The sequence below is a fragment of the Lepisma saccharinum genome, chromosome 1 (assembly GCF_977018435.1).
Source record: "Lepisma saccharinum chromosome 1, izLepSacc3.1, whole genome shotgun sequence".
Lineage (NCBI taxonomy): Eukaryota > Metazoa > Arthropoda > Insecta > Zygentoma > Lepismatidae > Lepisma > Lepisma saccharinum.
The window spans coordinates 103756546-103779387 of record NC_139229.1 but is presented as its reverse complement, the minus strand read 5'-3'; the positions used below and the strand labels follow the sequence as shown (position 1 = coordinate 103779387).

General features: G+C 37.2%; 1 protein-coding gene across 1 annotated transcript in view; it reads left to right on the top strand.

Moving 5' to 3' along the window:
- Positions 1-22842, top strand: part of LOC145998896 (FHF complex subunit HOOK interacting protein 2A-like) — a 40945-nt gene that overhangs the window by 10382 nt on the left and 7721 nt on the right. The window contains exons 6-12 of the mRNA XM_083135629.1: positions 1157-1350; positions 9380-9470; positions 10633-10810; positions 12164-12303; positions 13086-13239; positions 14171-14246; positions 14764-15034. Coding sequence (XP_082991755.1) covers positions 1157-1350; positions 9380-9470; positions 10633-10810; positions 12164-12303; positions 13086-13239; positions 14171-14246; positions 14764-15034 — 1104 coding nt within the window. The remainder of the gene's footprint in view (positions 1-1156; positions 1351-9379; positions 9471-10632; positions 10811-12163; positions 12304-13085; positions 13240-14170; positions 14247-14763; positions 15035-22842) is intronic.

The following is a 22842-nucleotide window of genomic DNA, read 5'->3' as shown; positions in this document are numbered from 1 at the left end:
ATGTAGTGGCACCTGTCGAACTGAAAGAAAAGTAAACTTACACAAAAAGAACAAGATTTAATTGTATTTATTTAAACATTATCTTACCCAGACTGTTTCTTTCTTATTGTGATCACTAAAGACTTTCCCCCCCCTAGAAAATGCATCCATATAGCCAAATATGATGTTTACTATTGTTGAAAGCACATATAAGCATGTACAAATAAGTATTATTATTTATAGGTTATGGTTTCTAGTCGGGTACACAGTAAGTTGTGGAGGTTATGGTGGACTACGGTGTGGTTTCTAGTGTATTGATGGTTTGTAGGCAGGCACGTAGCCAGTGGGAGGACTAAGGGGTGAAGCCTTCCCCCTGAAATCATAGAAATATCTAATTTAAATAGTGTATAGTGATAATTAATTTAACTTCCTTAGCAAGATTGAACATTAGATCGAAAAAAGTTTAGTGTATAATAAAGGAACCAGGTGATATATTCTTATATTATAGCATTTTGGAACGTGTGGATCCATTTGTTCTTTGGATACCACTATACACTATAAAAATTAGATATTGAAGTTTTCTTTATGAGAAGTCACACAATATGAACTTTATGAGTAAAATTTGGCCCTAACTTTTAAAGCCTTTTTTTTTTACTGGAATGTCTAAAAGTTAATAACGAAATACAATAACTACGAATTTCAGTACACTAACTGTACAAAATGTAAGAAAATAATGGAATTGGAGCTTTCTTGGCGACGTGATGTTGGAAGCCAACTCCAATTTAACCTGGCTGGTAACCGGAGAACACCTGTTCAAAACAGTTGTGTTGGATATTCACTAATTCGGTGGATCGAGTAGCAAAATCTCCATTTATATAATAATAATAATAATAAATTTGGATTAAAATTGGTTTATTTTTAATAACTTACAATAGTTATTATTGTAAAATAACAATTATAACCATGGTAATAATTATTATTGTCATTATTATTTCTACTAATGAAGTTTTTATCAGTGCTCTGCCCCCGCTACAAATATTTCTGGCGACAACTGTGCTGATAAGTGATGACCCTTCCCCCCCAAATAAAATCCTGGCTACGGGCCTGTTTGTAGGTAACAAAAATTATTGTGAAGTAACAATTGTAATTACTAATAGCACTGTTTTGTTTATTGTAGGATAGTAGAATTACTGTAAAGGCTTGTGAGGGGATAATGGTACTTGCTTCTTTACCAGATGATAAAATTGCTCGCTCTGTAGTAACCAATTCTCATTTTTGCACAACCCTTGCTATTCGACTTGTTACATTATTTTGTGCAATACCTAAAGACCTTGATCCTAATGATTTTGAAGATATACAGATAAATTGGGGGTAAGTTCCTTGGAGTTTGGTAGTTTTTCTCATAGAAGTAGTCTTAAAATATATTTTTGTTATATCTTTGTTTATCTCTAATCTTTCTTTTTTACCCTTGGTGAATTGTAGAAAGGACATAAAACTGGCCTTTTTGAGTTTTGTAGTTTCTTCTTTCTCTTACTTTGTATGATGATCGTACAGGCATTGATCAGTACAATTGACCAATGATCATTTGTGTACAAACTACAGCAACTAAGCATAGTGTGACGATTTCAGTACAGGTTGCATCTTAATATTTTATATCATAGGGCTGGGACAGATGAGTTGGTACTCTTGTCGCTGTTGGTTGATTTAGGCATACATACCGTATTCTCGCGTCTATAAGCCGCACTTTTTTTACCCGAAAAGTGGACCAAAAAATGGGGTGCGGCTTATACACGCGAATGATAAGAAAAGCATGTGCGGCTTATACACGCGAATGAAAGAAAGTGCAGCTACTGCTAGGATACTAAAATACGTACGTTGATTTGTTATCTTTATCACTTAACGGATTCATTAACAGCAAATCCAACAACAATGCATCTGTAGCAGGCTTTGCAACAATATGATATCTTATCTTTAAATATTTTTTGCAACAATATGATAATATCTTATCTTTGAACACGAATCATCCTTACTATCGTATTGATTCGGAAACCATTCAGTAAAGTGAAGTTGTTAAAGAAGGTTGAGGGCCTGAGGTCAAGCTTGGTACTATCAAAGGGAGGATGTCTGGCAGAAGAATCAGCTACGATGCTCATTTTAAACTTCAAGCGATACGATATGCTGAAGGAAACGGCAACAGATCTGCAGCGCGATATTACGATGTGGACGAGTCTAACATTCGTCGATGAAAAAAATCAGAAGGAACAACTTGCTGCAACAAGTGGCAAGAGAAAGACATTTCGTGGAAAAGGAGCCAAATTTCCACAGGTAGAAGAAGTTTTGGCCTTTGTAAATGAGAGAAGAAGTGCTGGCTATGCTGTAACCGTAGACATGATACGTTTTCAAGCTCGTGAAGTAGCTTCAAAGCATCAGTCGTCAAGCTTTCCGAGCTTGTGCGGGATGGTGTTCACGTTTTATGCGTAGGAAAAGTTTATCGCTTCGCCGTAGGACAACAATTGCACAACATTTCCCTGCAGACTTTGATCAGAAAATTGTTAAATTTCACAAATACGTGATTCGAATGCGAAAGTCCAATGATTATAGCTTGTCTCAGATCGGCAACGCGGGCGAAACACCTATTTACTGGGACATGCCTATGCCCAGCACAGTTGGACCGAGAGGCTCGCACACCGTATCGATCAAGACCACGGGTGGAGAGAAACAACGATGCACTATAATGTTGGGTGTTCTTGCGGATGGAAGGAAACTGCCACCGTATGTTGTGCTGAAGCGTAAGAATGTGCCAAAGGAGACATTTCCGCCGGGTATTATCATACGTGCCCAGCAGAAAGGATGGATGGAAGAAGAACTGGTATTGGACTGGATAGACAAAGTGTGGAATGGAAGGTCTAGTGCATTGCTGAAGAAAAATAGTTTGCTGGTGTGGGACAGCTTTCGTGGTCACCTAACAGACAGAATACAGACAAAATTGCAACAGTTGAAAACGGATGTAGCTGTGATTCCTGGGGGTCTAACGTCTGTACTGCAGCCCCTAGACGTTTGTGTAATTCGCTCGTTTAAAGCTGCGTTCCGGCGTCTGTATAATGGCTGGATTAGTGCAGGAAACCACGAGCTTACAGCAACAGGAAATATCAAACGTCCGACTGTCAAGCAAGTGTGTGAATGGATTCTGGCAGCATGGGAAAGTGTAAAGTCGGAGACAATTGTGAAGGGTTTTCTGAAGTGCGGCATATCCAATGTCCTAGATGGTACCCAGGATAAAATGTTGTGGGATGATGATGTTAGTGATGAAGATGACAATACCTCTTCTGCAGAAAATATTTCAATGAGTAGCAGCAACGACAGTGAATAAGGGCTTTTAGGACTCAAACTGGGCGAGCCTCAGCTACTGGGCGGGTCGCAGGTGGCGGATAGCGAATGGCCCCCAGATATGGGGGTTAGCTGCGAATAAGGGGAAACCCGAATAAGCAGTCCCGGACCGAGGCAAACTGCTGCCTTGCAGTGAGAGGGAGAAACCTCAAAGGCTAAGGGAAGAAACCCTAAAAGAAAATCTAGCAGGCCGAGGGCTATAAGGGAGGCAGCCCCTCCCACAAGGCTTTGGAACTAGGGCTGATAACCCGAGTGTCCGAGATGAAATTATTAAAAGAAACTACAGAGGAGAAACCGGACTGATTAAACTGTTGACGACCAAGAGAGGGAAAAGGATAATGAGAGTGGCAACCTGGAATGTACGTGGACTTGCTGGAAAGGAGTTTGAATTAATGACGGAAATGGTGAGAGCAAAATTGAATATATTGGCGGTGACAGAGACCAAGAAAAAAGGAAATGGATATGAACAAATAATAGAACCAAATAGTGGTGAAAGGTTCCTAATGTTTCATTCAGGCGTAGGCAAAGAACAGAGAGCAAAAGGAGGAGTGGCTATAGTAATCTCCGAGGCCTACAGACATTATGTTAAATGCTGGAAATTCATCAATGAAAGAATAATCTTGGTAACTTTAACCTTTAACAGTAGCATAAATGAAGACACTACTTTTATTGCTATATATGCACCAAATGAAGATGATATAGCAGAAGAGAAAGATAGATTTTACGAAGAGCTGCAGAGGACAGTGGATGACACCATGGGAGCTGTCTTTGTATTAGGTGACTTTAATGGCAGAGTTGGAAATAACATAGAAGGAATGGAAGGGCTGTTAGGGAAATACGGCGAGACGCACCAGAATAATAATGGGAGAAGATTACTAGATATGTGTGCAGGAAATGATTTTGTAATTACGAACACAATGTTCCCACATAAAGAAACACATAGATATACAAGAGAAGTCCCCAGCCGAAAGGAAAAATCTATTATTGACTACATATTGACACAGAGGAAACAGTGGAGATTTATCTTAGATGCAAGAGCATATAGAGGTTACGAGATTGGAAGTGACCACTATTTAGTAATTATGCAGTTACATGTTAATATCAAGACCAATGACCCTGGTGATAACAAAAGGAAACCTAAAGAAAGAATAAAGGTATATAAATTGAGAGAAGAGGCAAGACAAAAAGACTATCAAGAGGCTGTGAAACAAAGGCTGGAAACATTGGAATGGCCCACTATGAGAGAAGATAAATTGGAAGAAATATGGAGTTTATATAAAGAGGCAATCTTAGGAGCAGCGGCCGAAATCTGCGGAAAGTCCAGCGGAAAGCAACAACAGAGAAGAACAGCATGGTGGACGGAAGAGATAAAAGAAATGGTAAAGGAAAAGAAGCAACGGTGGAAAAAATACCTACTCACAAAACATTTAAGTGACTATGAAGCTTATAAACATCAAAGATTAGTAGTGAAGAATATAGTGAAAGATGCAAAACAACAGTCATGGGAAAAATTTGGAGAAGCAATGGAAGGAAACCTACAAAATAACCAAAAGCTGTTCTACAAAGTATTAAAATCGATGCGAACAGAGAAGCAATGTCCTCTTAAGTTCATAAAAGACAAAAGTGGTAACCTCCTCCGAAGTGAAAATGACATTATGGAGCGGTGGAAAGAATATTTCCAAGAACTGCTTGGAGGAAATATGGAAATTGGAGAAAAGGAGAAAGAACAGACTGAGGAAGAAAAACAGCAACACCAAGAGGAGGGAGAAACTGAAGAAGAAATAACTATGGAGGAGCTAAAAAGAGCACTAAAGAAAATGAAACTAGGCAAAGCGGCAGGACATGACCAGATAGCACCTGAGATGCTTAAATTCATGGGCAAAAGTGGTCAAGACATACTACTCAAGATTATTAATCTAATTTGGAAAGCAAAGAAGATACCAGCTGAATGGGAGTGTAGTGTCATTGTGCCAATATTTAAAAAAGGAGATAATAGAGACTGCAAAAACCATCGTGGGATATCGCTATTGAGTGTGCCGGGGAAAGTATATGCGAGGATACTAGAAGATAGAATAAGGAAAGTGGTAGAGCCACAGCTAGACGAGGCACAGTGCGGATTCCGACCAGGAAGAAGCACACAAGACCTCATATTTACCATCAGACAGATCAGTGAAAAACTGATGAGATATGGAAAAGAGGCACATATGGCTTTCATAGATCTAGAGAAAGCCTTCGACACCATTCCGAGGGATGAAATATGGAAAATACTAAAACAAAGAAAGGTTAGCAATCAATTAATTACAGCAACGCAGAGTCTGTATAAGAAATGTAGAAACTATGTCCGCACCTGCAATGCAGAGTCTCAAGAGTTTGAGACTATAGTAGGACTTAAACAAGGATGTATCCTTAGCCCACTCCTCTTTATCACCTTAATGGATGATGTTATTAAATCATGCAATGGGAAGGTACAGAAATTCAAGCTGGGGTATAGGTTTTTAAAACCAATATATATAAACCATTGTGCCTTCGCCGATGACATATTAATTTTGGGAGATTCCGAAAGTAATTTACAAAAGAACGTGAGAATCTGGGAAAAAGAGTTAAAAAAGAGGGGTATGAAGATAAATGATAAAAAGACTCAGACCATGATGATGGCACGACAGCCAAATATACATCAGATTGCTTTGAATAATGGAAGGACATTAGAACAGACTACAGATTTTAAATACCTCGGGGTTATAGTGCAGCAAGATGGTAGAATAGATGGTGAAATTATAGCTCGATCCCAAGCCTCAGGGAGACTCTTTAATGCGCTAAAGAGAAATTTCCTAAATAATCCATTAGTGACCAAAAATACGAAAATCCGTGTGTATAAAGTGATATATTTACCTACATTACTTTATGGTAGTGAAACCTGGACATTGACAAATAAACATAGGAGTAAAATACAGGCTTCAGAAATGAGATTTCTCCGCAAAATAGAAGGGAAAACAAGAAGAGACAAAATTAGGAATCAGACCATTAGAGCTAGCCTGGGCGTATTACCAGTGCTTGAGAGAATCGAACAGAACCAGTTACGATGGTTTGGGCACATACAAAGAATGGAAGACTCCAGAATAGCTAAACAAGCCTTGAATGCAAAGATGCAAGGAGCAAGACCACGCGGGAAATCCAGAAGAACATGGGAAGAAGATGTGAAGGCAGCTGTAGAGGCTAGAGGAGGAGAGTGGAGGAGAGCAAAGGAGCTGGCCCGAGACAGAATCCGATGGAAGACCCTCTGGGAAACCTCAACACCGCAAGGTAGAAGAGGATCGACTAAGTAAGTAAGTAAGTAAGGACTCAAACTGAATGATACGGTATTAATATGTAGATCATTGCGCTAAAATAAAGGTTAAAATACTTTTAAAATACTTACTTGAAATTGGCTACCTAGGAAAAAAAAAAAAGGTCAATCGTGCGGCTTATACACGAGAAATTTTATTTTCCTGAAATCTAAGGCCAAAAAAGGGGGTGCGGCTTATACACGCGTGCGGCTAATAGACGCGAGAATACGGTATTTGTTTATTGAAAAATTACCGACATTTTTACCAATGTGATATAATCCTAGTAGACTGCAACTTCAATTCTGCTCTTTTGTTAGTAACCTGTAACTTTATATCATGTCTTAACATTTATCACTTGATTTTACTGTCTTGATTGTGTATTTTCATGATACCTGTATTATTATCATTTGTAATGATGTGATAAGTGTTAAAATATATAAAAATAATTAATACTGTGAGATTGTGTTTTGTCAACAACAAATAATTAACCATCTTCGAACTGATTCTGCAAAGGAGAGGTTCATTACCTTTTATAAAAGCAATCGATGTGTTGTTTGTAAATAAATTAGTCAATAATAACCATTTGGATTACCGTAGTTCATGTGCGTCGTGTGTGTGTATTAGACAAGTTTGAACAGGTTCCTAGAGTCAGAGATTATCTTGTTTGTCGAAAAGGGTACATTCTGCATGTGGGATTGGGTTTGATGGACGTACGTTTTGTTGTGGGTAGTTTGGAATTTTGCAAGAATGCTGGTAGTTGAAGTACTTTTGCAGTGGATTATCTTACAGTGTAAATGGAGTAATGTAAGAACTTGTTTGGGGCTTGTTAATAGCATGTTTATATAGGCAGTGGTGCCAACTTACATGGACTAGTGAGGCTTGAGCCCACCAATTAATTTGTAATGCAGTTTAAGAGAAACATTTTTAAATTATATCTTCAGGCATAATAGTGTCAGTGTTCCATTTTATTTTAGAAATAGAGGCAAGTCTTCAAAAATCAATGTGTATATATTTATAAACTTTAAATAATCTCGGGTAATTAGAGAATATCAGTATTTTACAATGATTAAAAATTTATGTTGGACCATCCATGTTAAAAAAAAATTAAAGTTCCTCGTTCACATTCCACTTTGCCATGAAGGCATACTTAGGAGAGATATAGAGGTAGGACTCCATATTGGCCATTTGTCGAGGTGATGTGGTCAGCATCATGCTCTGATTGCATTTACCTTCCCAGGGTTGCCCCCAGATACCTGTTTATTTGAGGCTGGATTAACCTTAGATCACCCACACCGGGAATCAAACCCACGTGGCTGTCAGCCTTCCTACCAACTTGGGCCATCCATATTAGTTATAATTAATGGAGCGACTTTACTGAAGCAGACTCCCATGGTATAGTTACTCTTCTAAGGTCTAAGTCTTAGGGGATCGTAGATAGGTTACGACAGCCTTTGGCCACTCGCTTGCTAAGCGAGTGGAACATTGTAAGAGAAAGGGGGTAGCTCTGAAGAGCTACGTCAACACTCAAACAGCAAGGGGGCTAGCCCCGTGAAATAACAACACACGGACATCTATTTAAAAACACTACACTTGACTGAACAGGCAGGGTGAGGAAAGACATAAGGAATGTTCATTTACCTGTAGTTCTGCTGCAATCTCTTCTCTGCTGGTCCTCGTTGCGATGTGGCCCTACTCTGTAATAAAACGGACGAGGGAGCAACTCTAGGCTCCAAACTCTGTACTTTCGTAGACAGATATTCTAAACGATTAACTTCAACTTCCCGATCATTCATTCACTCCTTTTTCTAAACTTATGGCAACTATGTAGCTCTCTCGCGACTACTTCATCTGACAGAAAACGGAAGACAACTAAGAAAGAGATTTTCTCACACGACCTATTTAAATGAAATTCGAACTATCGACCGTGAAGACAGTTGACTCAATCGCGTCCTTTGGCAATGGCCATTCTGAGGAGAAATGCTGATTTTCTGATTTTCATATTGAGCCGGCCTAATGCAATGTCAGCGGAGTTTTTCCAACTCCACTGAATGTCGCTGGCATAATTACCTTTTAAGAAGCTCTTTTCCAATGCTTCAGCGGGACCCTTTTTATAACATGATTAGCTTATTTATTTATGCTGCCCAGGTCCTAGGTTCGACTCACGTCTACGGTGTGATATGTACTGGTGTCACATACCATGTTGCATGACTGGACATTTGATTTTATAATGTGTAACTTTCATCTTTTTTTTGTTCTCCATTGTTTGTGTGTGTTAGTAATACAAAATAATGAGGTTGGTTCAGCCACGTTGCATGCATCCTAATTCAAGTCTACATAATCCAGGCTACACAGAAATGTAAAAAATAATAATAACAATAATTCTGATAGAACAAGGAAGGTCTTTAGGTTTCATAGAGGATGAAATGTCTTGTTGTGATAATATTAATTATATTCATATTTTGAAGGACGATGTACAAAATTTTACTCTCAAAACTGTAATTTCAAAACAGAATTTGTTTTTCTAGATGTTACCAAATTATGTCAGACTATATCATGTTTCTCTACCGATGGCCTTATATACCTGGGAAAGGTATATTTTTGTATGTTAGTAAATAAATTCGTAACTTAGAAGTTAAAATGAGAACAATGGATGTATGAGTTATGTGAATGCTTATTATGCTATCTTTCAGATTAGATTCACCTCAGTGGGCTGATGGGTCTAAATTTCCAGGTTGTAGACAAGTTTCAAGTTTTCTGGCATGGTTGGATTATTGTGATCAGGTATAATCAGTATATTTCCTTTCTTTTGTTGTATTTGTATTGAAAATATATGTATTTATATATATTTATATAATATGTATTTATAGTGTTAATGTAAAAAGTTATTTGTAGTACAGTTTTATCTCAGTTGCAAGTATTGCAAGAGACTAATTCCAGGAAATATTTAACCGAGATTCTGGAAATTTAAATACATCAACATTAGAGTTTAGTTGGATTTTGAAACCTGTATCAACAATGTCTTTTGATTTTCTGGGAAAGTTAGGTCTGTTGTGAACCTCCATTGAAGAGTATTCTGGAGAAATTTCATGAAGATCACACTAAAAATATGAATTCACACTAACTGTTGATCAACCTGGATAGATCCGATGTATTTCTGTTTTGGGATATTTTTAGGGTTGACTCTGTACTACTTTGAACTGATACTGTTACCAATGTTGATAACTCCAATTCCCACTGATACCAATGCCAATACTTGACAATTGTAACAGTTCAAAGCAGTTCAGAATATTGATTAATGTTAATATGCAAGTATTCCAATGGAACTACATTATTACTTTATAAAATTTTCATTATTTCACATGAAATAATCATTTAATCACCTAATTCATTTCTCTCCACAATGTTGTTGCCAAAACGATGAAAATTATTCATTTTACGTAATTTTCAGGATATTTAGACTGCGTGAAAGTGTTGCAGACTTAGCGAAGCACTCTAACTCCAGAGAAGCATCGGTATAAATTCCAAGCAACCAGTATCAACTCAACCCTAGTTATTTTGCATTTACTTTTCTACCTCTTGGGTTAATTGCAACAATGAGGATGAATGATGAAATGTGTGATTGGACAAACACAATGGTACATCCATGCCTTACCCAAGGTCTGGACCTGTGACCTCTGGCTTTGTAACTCATTATGCCGACAACTCCATCATGGAGGCAGGTAGATGTGAGTTCATCTGCATGTTTGAAGATATGGTACAGTGCTCATCTTTTGCAAATAGAATAAAAATATATTTATGGTGTGACTATTGAGGAATATGCCTCTGATTCATATTACCTTGTATGCAAATATATCTGATGTAGTGCTTTATTTTCACTATATAGCTATAATTAGCATTATAAAATTATCACTAAATTAAATTACAATATTATAATTTTTTTCAGTTGGTCCGTGAGGCTCACCCTATTATAGGAGAAATACTTGCTCAAGCAGTTAAGATACATTTTCTTCAAGGAGTTCTGGAACCTGCACTGCTTCAAGATGAGAGTAGCAATAAAGTACTTGTAACTGCTTACATGTCCAAATGCCTCAAGCAAGTTACAGCTCCATATTTGTTAACAGGTAATTAGGTTTTATATAGTGTATTGTTCAGGTAGATGATAGATGGTTTTACATTTTCACAAACATTGATAGCATGCTAACAGTATTTTTTTTTTTTATTTCTTTAATGCGGTACAGGTGTAATTCATGTTTGCATGGTAGTTGTAGTGTTGATTTCATTAGTGCTCTCATGTGATTTGTTTAGTGTGTTTCATTTGTAGGGCCCTCCCCAATGGCCCTACACTTAGTGGTTCGGATCCCACTTTAAACTGTAGGTCCAGTCCCAACTAGCCTTTCTGTGCATAAAGTGGACTTAAAACAAAAAATCCAACTCAACTTAACTGTTTCACTTGCATATTTTCTGTCAGATCATTGTTGCAGAAACTTAAATTGGCTACAGTTCAACCAAAGTATTTAAGCTTCCCACAAAGTTAGCAGCATGCAATCAGTAGTCTGTGATAAGTTGGGTTTTTGAGAAGGTGTTGAGACCACAAATTTCACAAAACTAGATGCCCCCCATGGCAAAGAGCATAACACTGTTGTCTTGTAATCAAGAATACCCAAGTTATTCCTGGCAGAGACACATTACACAGTGGTTTGGATCCCACTTTAAACTGTAGGTCCAATGCCAATTAGCCTGTATAAACGTCAAGTGTACCTAAAACCAACATTGCCAAATTTTGTTCATGAAACAAGCATTGCATATCAGTAAAGAACATATCAGCGTAGTAAAGAGTAAAAAATATTGGCCAATTCTTCCTCAAAATTAAGCTTTATAAGGGAAATTATTAAAAGAGAAAAAAGAAACACCAGGATCATTTGCCCAGTATTCTTCAAAAAACTGTATTTTAGATGAGTGCTGGACCTTATCACCGTATTGCCATGGCAACAAAATATTAAAAATGTTCATCCTTCATAATCCCCAAAGTGAAAATATATAATAGCAATTCCTCAACAAAATATAGTGTTACATAGCTAGAAAATAATAAACATATAATCCTAGTAATCTCATAAAAACTCACGCTTTGGGAATAAACAGAATTTTAAATTACCTGTAGTTTGTGTTGTCACTGCCCAGTTATAAAAAGGCCATGAGTTTCAAGGTTTTTTTGAAACAAAACTTTGAGTAATAGAGGATACATCATGCTTTATTGTTAGTTCATATTTTTACTTTTATTTTCTTTGATAATGTCCATGATACACACCCAAAATATCAGCCTTATAATGTATTCTATTCTGTTTTTAATTTGTGTGCCTTAATCTGCATAGAAAGTAATAGAGCACAATATGAAGATGATAAATTGATAATTTTGTGTTTACTTTTTCAACTTCTCAGGTGAAAGCACTTGCAATATCTACCCATTATCTTTACAGAATTTTGTAGCTGGTTAGTTGGAGAAAATCGAGACGCTGAACTTTGTGGAGTTGTTACATTTCCAGTGAAGCAGCAACTGCTAGACAATTGCTTGCATGAGCAAGATGAGCTCAGTTTGGAGACATTAAGACTGTTTGAAGTAAGTACTGCAGGTGCATTTTTAATATTAACAATCTCTCTTAATGAACTTATTTTTTTTATGAAAAAGACTAACTTCATTTGGAGCCACTGATCTTACGCTGAAAGATGGAATGCACAGGACAAGTGATGTCCTGTTTCAGCTTTCTCCTCATTTTCCATACTTCAGGTTAGGTTGCTTGGTTGTATTTGCTTGCCATTAGAAGCACAACATCCACATACACACTAGGGCCTCCCTGGTGGCTTAGTGGTAACGTCATCCCCTTGTAATCAAGGGGTCCCGTGTTCGATACCTGGTTCAGGCACACACAGACACAGTGGTTCGGATTCCACTTTAAACTGTAGGTCCAGTCCTGGTTGGCCTATCTGTGCATCAAGTGGTCTTAAAAAAACAATTCATTTAAAGCAAAAACATACACACACACACTCATTCTGTTGATCTGCCTGTTTTCTAGGACTGTTAACATGATTCTGTTCCCCCTCCCGTTTGTAAACCTTTTTAATGTCTTAATGTCTTCCTGGACAGTCTGAAGCAGGAACTGGAAATCATTGCAAAACGTTAGAAAGGCCTGGAATTAAACCATAATGTTTTATTGTGTGTAATTCTTGTGCTGTGCATATAAAGGTTTATATGTGAACAACTTTAAATTTGCAGAATTTGTTATCAGTAACAGCACAGATCAATAATAATATCAACATCAACTTAGCCGTAATCAAAATGAATTAAAAAATATGCAGAGCAAACATTGTTATAGTGTTCTACAAGAGGCTGTTTTATTTCAGGTATTGTTAGAGAAACCAGGTGAACATGTACTTTACACGTTGGTTTTGACGTACCTGATTGGTAGAGGCTACTATGATAGCTTAGCTTCTGATTCTCTCATAGCCAGCTGGAGTGATGAGGAAGATGAACGAGAAAAGAGAAGAGACGGTTCAGGTATAATTCTCTTGTGTAACTGGTATTCTTAGTAACTGCAAAGATGCTCATTTCAAAATATGGTGCCTGCAGTTCAACAAAATGGTGAATAGTGTCAGGTTGAAGTCTGAAGTTGAATATGAAACAACTTCTGGCACAAGGAGAAGTTGTAATTGCTGTTTGAAAGTGAATGGATATCATGAATCAATTGAAGCTTGGGATTCTACCACAGCAGGCTCTAACATTCTGTGTGCTTGAAATTATATTTGCCAAATTTTCTCAGATTTTATGACAATATGAAAAACGTTTATACATTGAAATATATACAAAACATTTGGTCTGATACTTAATATATTATTGCCACTAATTTGCACAGATTCAAGTCCTGGTCAGGTCATAATTTTTCGTCAACTTTTTAAATAAGTAATTACTGTGTATGCCCGAAGTTATTTCAAATTATAAATTTCTCCATTTTAAGGTAAATGATTTTATATGTTGCTAACAAAATAAGCATGTCAGTTTATTGGTAAAATTTCCAATAATTTGATTATTTTTACTGATCTTATATTACCATAAATAACCTGTAACTTAGTGCAAAATTCTGCCATTTTGTTATTACTTTGACAAAAATAAATACAAAAATATGTATCCTAATTTTTACTGGTAAATGTCTTTGTAGTTTCTTTAACAAAGACAAAAGTTGTTTCATACATTAGCCAGGGTTTGTAGAACTAGCATATGTATATATATCTGATCTTTAGGTAATGAAAAGAAGAGAACAGACAAGGTGGGGAAATATGTAAGACAAAAATAAGTGATAACCCAGGAGAAACGTGCTGCTGTGAGAAATCCCTCTTCACAAAATGTAAAATCAGTTCATTGTATAGTGATAATTTGTAACTATCAATCAAAATTATTTCAGTACCTCTATACATGTGTGTTATCTTTCCAGAGTTAGATATATCACCTGGTTCATCTCCAGTGAGTCGGACATTAGCACCAAGTAACATTAACAAAATAATTAATTGGTAAGTAAGTAATTTAACCACATTATCCCGTATTTTGTCTGTCATAGCTCTACTCCCAGATAAGTATAAATTTTATTGGAACTTGCGTACATCACTCCAGCAAATAATCAGAATAGAGAACCTAAACATTGCCAGAAATGGAAAACTATAAAAATTGACAGAAGAGAGAGTTCAAATTTCATATTTGATGCAACAATAATACTACTAATAAATTTGCTTGTAGTAAAAAAAAAATGAATTAAACTCTTCCTTTAAAAATGATCTGTGCAAAGTACTTACTCAACATATATAACGTGTATTTTTGTAATTTTCTCATGTAAGGAAGCAATTTACAGAATTTATTATAATCACATTAAATTGATTTCTACTGTTTACATTAAGTACCCAAAGTTGTGAAATAGCAGAACAGACACAACTGCAAATGCCATTTCAATACTAATTCTATAACATCTTCATATCATGAGGAAGTAGACTGAGGTTGCATATTTTGATAGGCATGTTTTTACTTACTTTCCAGTTTTTTGTTTTTACTTCCTGAGCAAGTGCACTCAACAGACGATAGTGAGGAAGGTGGATATGAACAGTATTTGCAAGATGCTCACAAACAGTATTTGGAATGTGTTGTGAAGTGCTGTGCATACAATTGGCCACAGGAAGCACTTTTTCCAGAGACTCCATCCGACACTTCCAGTTCAGACTCTCGTCCTGAAGCTGATCACACACGACATTTCTATGAGGGGGCTTTCCTGCGAATGCTCTTTACCAGGCTTGAGCAATTGCCGGATCAGGTAAAAATGCATATAAATATATATTTGCACCATGAACGATAACATTAATATTACAAACCTTTGACTTTAAAAAAATCACAGAATTTATTTTGAAAAAAGGGCAGGGGAAGTAAAGTCAGGTCAATTTGACAGTTGTAGAAATTGCAAGAAGAGGACAAATGTGCAAATGTTGTTTTCGGCCCTTAATATCTTTGTCAAGCAACAGAACCCCAAAGATTTGTTAACTGGGCATTGAAGCTCACTATTACGACAAGCTACCTGATATAGCACATTGCTTGGATAGTGATGCTGTTAGCAGATATAAACCTTTGAATACTCAAAAATTGCAAAATCTGCAACTTTAGAATTAAGACTTATCTCAAAACAGTATCAAGCAAAAATCAACTAAGTATGCCATCTTGTAGCTGAATATATGTACTAACACATGGAAATGAGAACAATTTGGGGACTCATCCCATTTTCGAGAAAAAAGAAAATAAAATGTTAAGAAATGTTAATGTAAATTATCACACTTCCTCCCCTATCAAAAAGTGGAACAGCCCTTTCTCCTACTTTTCTTGGTTCTAAATGGAACAGCACATGTCTTGACAAGTTGTGGGACAGTTTCAGTTTTTTTTCTTCGAAGGATAGCATAGTGGTAATGTCGCATCCTTGTAATCAACAGGTCCCGGGTTTGATACAAGGTTGAGGTACAAGTTGTTCGGATTCCACTTTAAACTGCAAGTCCCCAGTCCCGATTAGCCTTCCTGTGCATAAACTGGGCTTAAAAACAATGCTCTACTAAGCTCTATACCGCGTGAGGCACCTAAAAGTACCACCTGAAATAGCGAAGAAACCAGAAACAGTAGCGATGTGAGGTTTGCGGGAAACAGTAATATCAAATGGGGCTCGTAAATCGGAGGTATGGGGTGGGTCGAAAAATATCGCCAAATGGGGCATCTGGAGCAAAGTCATATTTTTTTTAAATGGAACGATATACAATAACATGCATAATATAAAAGAGCACATGCAGAGAAACACAACGCCGTTGGTCTCATACATCTACTGCACATAGGAACGAAGATATGGCCATGTGAAAATATGTAAACAAACTAACAAGTGGCCCACTTGACCGTCAGTACCACGGCATGTAAGACTTCTCAGGTGCCTGACAGAACTGCCTTTACGCAGAGCAAGTTTTGATAGCAGGTCCACGAGATCGTGTTAGTTGATAGCAAACAGTCGTAGTGGTAAGAGCGAAGATTATGGTGTTCACAAACATAGAAAAAGCGGACATGATCCTGATTTATGGGGAATGACGAAAGAATGCCTCAGAAGCCTACCGTGTGTACGCAGAGAGATATCCGGACAGACGACAGCCATCTCGACGTCTGTTTGGTAAGTTATTTATTAAATTAAGAGACACCGGAAGTGTAACACCACGAGCACGTGTGCGGAACAAGCCAACTACAGGTGAGGCAGGTGCAACAAATGTTCTCGCCGCTGTTGCTGTGAATCCGCACGTTAGCTCCCGTGAAATTGCAAGGGATGCTGGGATGAGTCAGCGAAGTGTATTGCGCATTCTGCACACACACACAAGTTTCACCCATATCATATCTCCCTCCATCAGGAACTTCACGGGAATGATTTTGTGGACCGTGTTCTGTTTTGCACATGGATGTTACGACACGACACACCCGATTTGTCACGTATCCTCTTCACTGACGAGGCAACTTTTACCAATGGAAATGTCAACCTAAGGAACATGCACTATTGGTCGGTGACAAATCCACATTAGCTTCGCCAAGTGGAACGCCAGCGCCCATGGAGTGTGAACGTGTGGTGTGGTATAGTGGGTGAACATCTCATTGGCCCTTTTTTTATCCAAGGGACACTGAATGCTGACCGATACATACAGTTTTTACAACATGAACTGCCTGTACTATTGGAGGACATACCACTTCAGACAAGGAGGGAAATGTGGTACCAACATGATGGGTGCCCAGCTCACAGTGCAAGACGTGCTACAGCATGTGTGGAAACACACACTTTGACAGGTTTTCGCTTCTTACGCAGTGGTTCTTCGTCATACTGTCATGGTCATTTTCATTATGCTGTAACACTGTCAAATACAGGGTGCTGACGATGTCTACTGTATTTTTTCTTCCTTTAACACGTTCTGTCTTCATCTTGTCCAATGGCTTCCGACATCTCATACTTGTACATGCCGTGGTACTGACGGTCAAGTGGGCCACTTGTTAGTTTGTTTACATATTTTCACATGGCCATATCTTCGTTCCTATGTTCAGTAGATGCATGAGACCAATGGCGTTGTGTTTCTCTGCGTGTGCTCTTTTATATTATGCATGTTATTGTATATCGTTCCATTTAAAAAAATATGACTTTGCTCCAGATGCCCCATTTGTCGATATTTTTCGACCCACCCCATACCTCCAATTTACGAGCCCCATTTGATATTATTGTTTCCCGCAAACCTCACATCGCTACTGTTTCTGGTTTCTTCGCTATTTCAGGTGGTACTTTTAGGTGCCTCACGCGGTATACAGTGGCATGCCAAAGACTTTAAAAAAGGGATGGGGATCTATACATTTTCTTAGTAGGCAGTCATCTTTTGCCATATTTTTCTGCCTTTGACATTCATTTTACTGGGCCCAAGGGGGAGGGGGGTTATTATCCATACCAACCCCCCCCCCCCATCCCTTTATGCATGCCACTCTATATTGCGAGAAGAGTGCATTTGCAAAATATTCATATTATTGTACAAAGAAAACTTAACTTTCTTGTAAAAGTCTTTACACGTAGCACTATGCTGTGTGTGCGAGGTTCCCAAAATAAACCGATTTCAATTCAGATAGGCCAGTGGGTTTGAATCCTGGTTTGGGAATGATTGATTGTTCTTTGTGAGTATCGCTTCATCAATTTCATATCATCACTCACCCTCATTGCCGTGATTAGTCAGAAGTGACAGAAAAACGACAAATAACCCAATATCAATCTGAAATAGGCCTAGGAAAAGCAGGCTTAGGATATTTCCATCATCTTTAATATTTAAAATACATCCATGCCAATTCAGAACATTCACGTACAACAATGGAATACTTATTTTCAAAATTTTCTTGAGCACAAAGACTATGTTCTAATAATAAGGATATCAAAAATGAAGAAGAAAGGCTTTTTAATATAGCAAAAGAAAATGGCTTTCACACTAACAGAATAAACCAAATCAAAAAACAAGTCGCAAGAAAACTAAAGGAGAAGAGAAAAACAGACAAAGATGAAAAATCTGTTCAAAAGAAATTTGTGTGCATTCCATTCCTCAAGGGATTCTCACATAAAATTGCAAAATTTTTTAGAAGTTTTAATTTCAAAATTGTTTTTAAATCACCTAGAAGTTTGGAATGTACATTTAATGAATTCAAAATGACAATTCTACCAGATGTGGAAACAACAGGCATATATAATATAAGTTGTTCATGTTCAAAGGATTATGTGAGACAAACAGCAAGGAAAATGGCAATAAGATGGCACGAACATGATTTGGACATTATAAATCTAAACCCAAGAACAGGTTTGTCAACTCACATCATCGAAGAGAAGCATTTGATTTAAAAGAGAAAGGTTTTAAAAAGATTGATGGGAAACAAAGAAGAAAAAAGTGCTCCCCTGTGCATAGCACCACGCCATGAAGGCGTATAGGGGTGTGGGGGTAATGCCCCACACTTTCTTGATCCGGTCGTGAGTGGGGGTGATGTGATCAGCATCACGCCCCTGATTGATGGGAAACACAGAGTTGAATGTCTGGGAAGCTTCGTTCATTGCAGAAGAACACTGGAATAAATTAAATAATGAAAATGGTAACACAGATCCAGTATGGAGTTTTCTTTTTCACAAATGGAGTAAGCCACCATCTTTAAAATTTAATGTAACAGAAAACATCAAGAGACTTTGTGAAAACAATGATGAATTTGAATTACCTGATGATATTTGGGATTCAAAATTAAAAAAAAAAAATCATCTGAAATAAAAATAAAACAGACTGGTTCTTTTCACAGTTAAGTTGCTATATTACAACAATGTAACATTGACAACATCCATTATATAATGGATTTTTTTTTAAAAAAAATTACTAACCATTGTTATAACTGTATCTTTAGTCAAAATGAAAATAAATGTCTGATGAAGGGATCGTGTGTTCTCCTGAAACGTCACAAAGAAAAACTGTTTTCTTATGCTTGTAATAACCGTAAACTACAGGAAAATAAATCTTTAATATTGTTACTGCAAATAACCAATGTGCTTTTTTTTAGAATATCAGACACCAATTTATATTTTCGGGTGATTCACCTTGCAAGCAAAATGGGGTATTCCAGATGTGCTGGGGTTTTCTTTGAATTGTGGTGCTGACAAGCCTTCAAAAAGTGATCAGTTCTCCATCTGACAGAACTAGATGATGAGACTTACAACAAGCATTCCAGAAAAGCATGCAACCATCTTGATGTGAACATTCAAACAGTACTATAAGTGAAGGAGTATGCAGGGAGTGGTATCCCCCAGTTAGCAAAATTCCCCAACACTCAGCTTGTCAGAATTCTGTATCAAATTTCCTCCCATCTAAAAATCTCCACTTCAAGCTCTGCATTCTAGTAATTGTTTTGCCATTCCATCTGGATGCTACTATAGTTTCCTCTTCATGTATATTTTTGTACACTTAGTTCATTTAATTGTAGTGATACTGAATTTTACATAAGTAATTTCTACAAACCATCAACTTTTCCTCATTACAGCTATTATTTTGAAAGATTCAGGAACAATCTGTATTACTCAGGTCTTCAGTTCCTTTTTTCAACGAATTCAACTAGGTTCCCATCTATTCATCGTTAAGTGGCTTTCAATGATTTGTGAAGAAAATTGATTTTACCTTTGGATAGACCAAATAGTTTCACCTTTTGTGGAATACTTGTACGTTTTGTCATCTAGTTCTGTCAGACAGATAACTGATCCCTTTTTGAAGGCTTGTCAGCACCCCAATTCAAAGAAAACCCCAGCACATCTGGAATACCCCATTTTGCTTGCAAGGTGAATCACCCGAAAATATAAATTGGTGTCTGATAGTCTAAAATTTATTTTAACAAATGCCGTGATCATAAAAAAAGCACGTTGGTTATTTGCAGTAACAATATTAAACATGATGGAAATATCCTAAGCCTGCTTTTCCTAGGCCTATTTGAGATTGATATTGGGTTATTTGTCGTTTTTCTGTCACTTCTGACTAATCACGGCAATGAGGGTGAATGATGATATGAAATTGATGAAGCGACACTCACAAAGAACAATCAATCATTCCCAAACCAGGATTCAAACCCAGGTCCCCTGGCATCATGGCATGCTGTGGTAAACACTCCACCATGAAGATCCGCTCTTAGGCCTATCTGAATTGAAATCGTTTATTTTGGGAACCTCGCACACACAGCATAGTGCTACTGTAAAGACTTTTACAAGAAAGTTAAGTTTTCTTTGTACAATAATATAGAATATTTTGCAAATGCACTCTTCTCGCAATATAGACTGGCATGCCTAAAGGGATGGGGGGGGGGGGTTTGGTACGGATAATAACCCCCCTCCCCCTTGGGCCCAGTAAAATGAATGTCAAAGGCAGGAAAATATGGCAAAAGATGACTGCCTACTAAGAAAATGTATAGATCCCCATCCCTTTTTTAAAGTCTTTGGCATGCCACTGTATATAGAGCTTAGTAGAGCATTGTTTTTAAGCCCAGTTTATGCACAGGAAGGCTAATCGGGACTGGGGACTTGCAGTTTAAAGTGGAATCCGAACAACTTGTACCTCAACCTTGCATCAAACCCGGGACCTGTTGATTACAAGGATGCGACATTACCACTACGCTATCCTTCAAAGAAAAAAAAACTGAAACTGTCCCACAACTTGTCAAGACAAGTGCTGTTCCATTTGGAACCAAGGAAAGTAGGAGAAAGAGCTGTTCCACTTTTTGATAGGGGAGGAAGTGTGATAATTTACATTAACATTTCTTAACATTTTATTTTCTTTTTTCTCGAAAATGGGATGAGGCCCCAAATTTTTCTCATTTCCATGTGATAGTAAATATATTCAGCTACAAGATGGCATACTTAGTTGATTTTTTGCTTGATGCTGTTTTGAGATAAGTCTTAATTCTAAAGTTGCAGATTTCGCAATTTTTGAGTATTCAAAAGGTTTATATCTGCTAACAGCATCACTATCCAAGCAATGTGCTATATCAGGTAGCTTGTCGTAATAGTGAGCTTCAATGCCCAGTTAACAAATCTTTGGGGTACTGTTGCTTGACAAAGATATTAAGGGCTGAAAACAGGAATAAACTGCATTTTGGACCCTCTTTGTTGCCACATAACAATGGAAAGCAACAATGTCCCATTAAAATAATTGAATGTATATAAGCAAACAGTCTTGTATTAACAGTATATCAAAGCAAAAGTTTGGGATGTTGTTGATTTCCAAAGATACAGCACTCCGAACTTACCCATGTTTCACTTTTCATGAAAACTGGGCGGTCTGACCTTGAACTTTGATATTTTCTACAGGGGAGGGAAAAATTTTTCAAGGTCTCAAAATTGCACAATATTAATTTCTCATGACCTACTTCAACATATAAAAAAATCAAGCCAATCAAAAAATACAACTATCTCACTTTGTTCGAATTTCAAAATAATGGCTCTTAACAATTATCTACAATGTGATAGAGGAGTCACGCAAAGTCAGGTTGTATCGACCGAACACTGTTTGTCACCATACCTGTGTTAATATCCTGGCCTTCATCATGCAACTGGGTCATGCAAGAAATATTGCTTTTGTGGTATATTTTGATTGCTGAACAAATAAGGGTGCATAAGCATTTGAGCATTTAGGGGTTGATTTGTGTATTATAAAGTTTGTCTCTCACCTATAATGCCAATATATGGTGCCATTTTATGAAACAAGCAATATTGTTTATTGCATGGAATATTATTCTACTAATATAATATTTAAGTCAGTATCAATTGTTTGCCTTTATATATTCCATCTACATACATCCATGCCTAACGCATATATAAACAGAAATACAGGCTTGACCAGGACTCGGATACCGCTCAATGGCACTGTATGCCAGAGACCCCGATTCGAGTCCTGGTTGAGCCTGCATTTTTCGCTGAAAAATCTATGTAGTACATCTCCTGTGTGTGCCTAATTTAAGGACATATAAACATGTATATAATTAGCTAGACCATAAAAGAAATGCTTACTGGTTCTTTAAATAACTGAAGTGAATAACTGCATGAAATCTCAAGCACAGATTGTGCTTGCAGTCCTTCAGCCCATATTCAGAGCTAACAATAATTGTCACATGACTACATAGAAATCATCTAATTGACAAATTTCCAGTGAAAATTGTCAGTCAACTATTGTTCCCCTAGATCAGGGTCATCCAAACTACAGTTGGCAGACCACATTCAGGCTGCCACAGCTTTTTTTTTTTTTTAAAGTCGTCACCTTGTAATCAAGGGGTCCCGTGTTCAATACCCAGTGGAGGCACATAGTAGTTCGGATTCCACTTTAAACTGTAGGTCCAGTCCCAATTAGCCTTACTGTGCACAAAGTGGACTTAAAACATCAACTCAAACTCATTTTTTTTTATTTTTGAGGGCCTTACTTATAAAACCTCACATTATATTTTGATTCATTATTTTACTGTGAGTGAAATAAAATATGGCTTTCAACCAATTACTCAAGTAGTTACTGGCATAGCATGGAAAAAAAA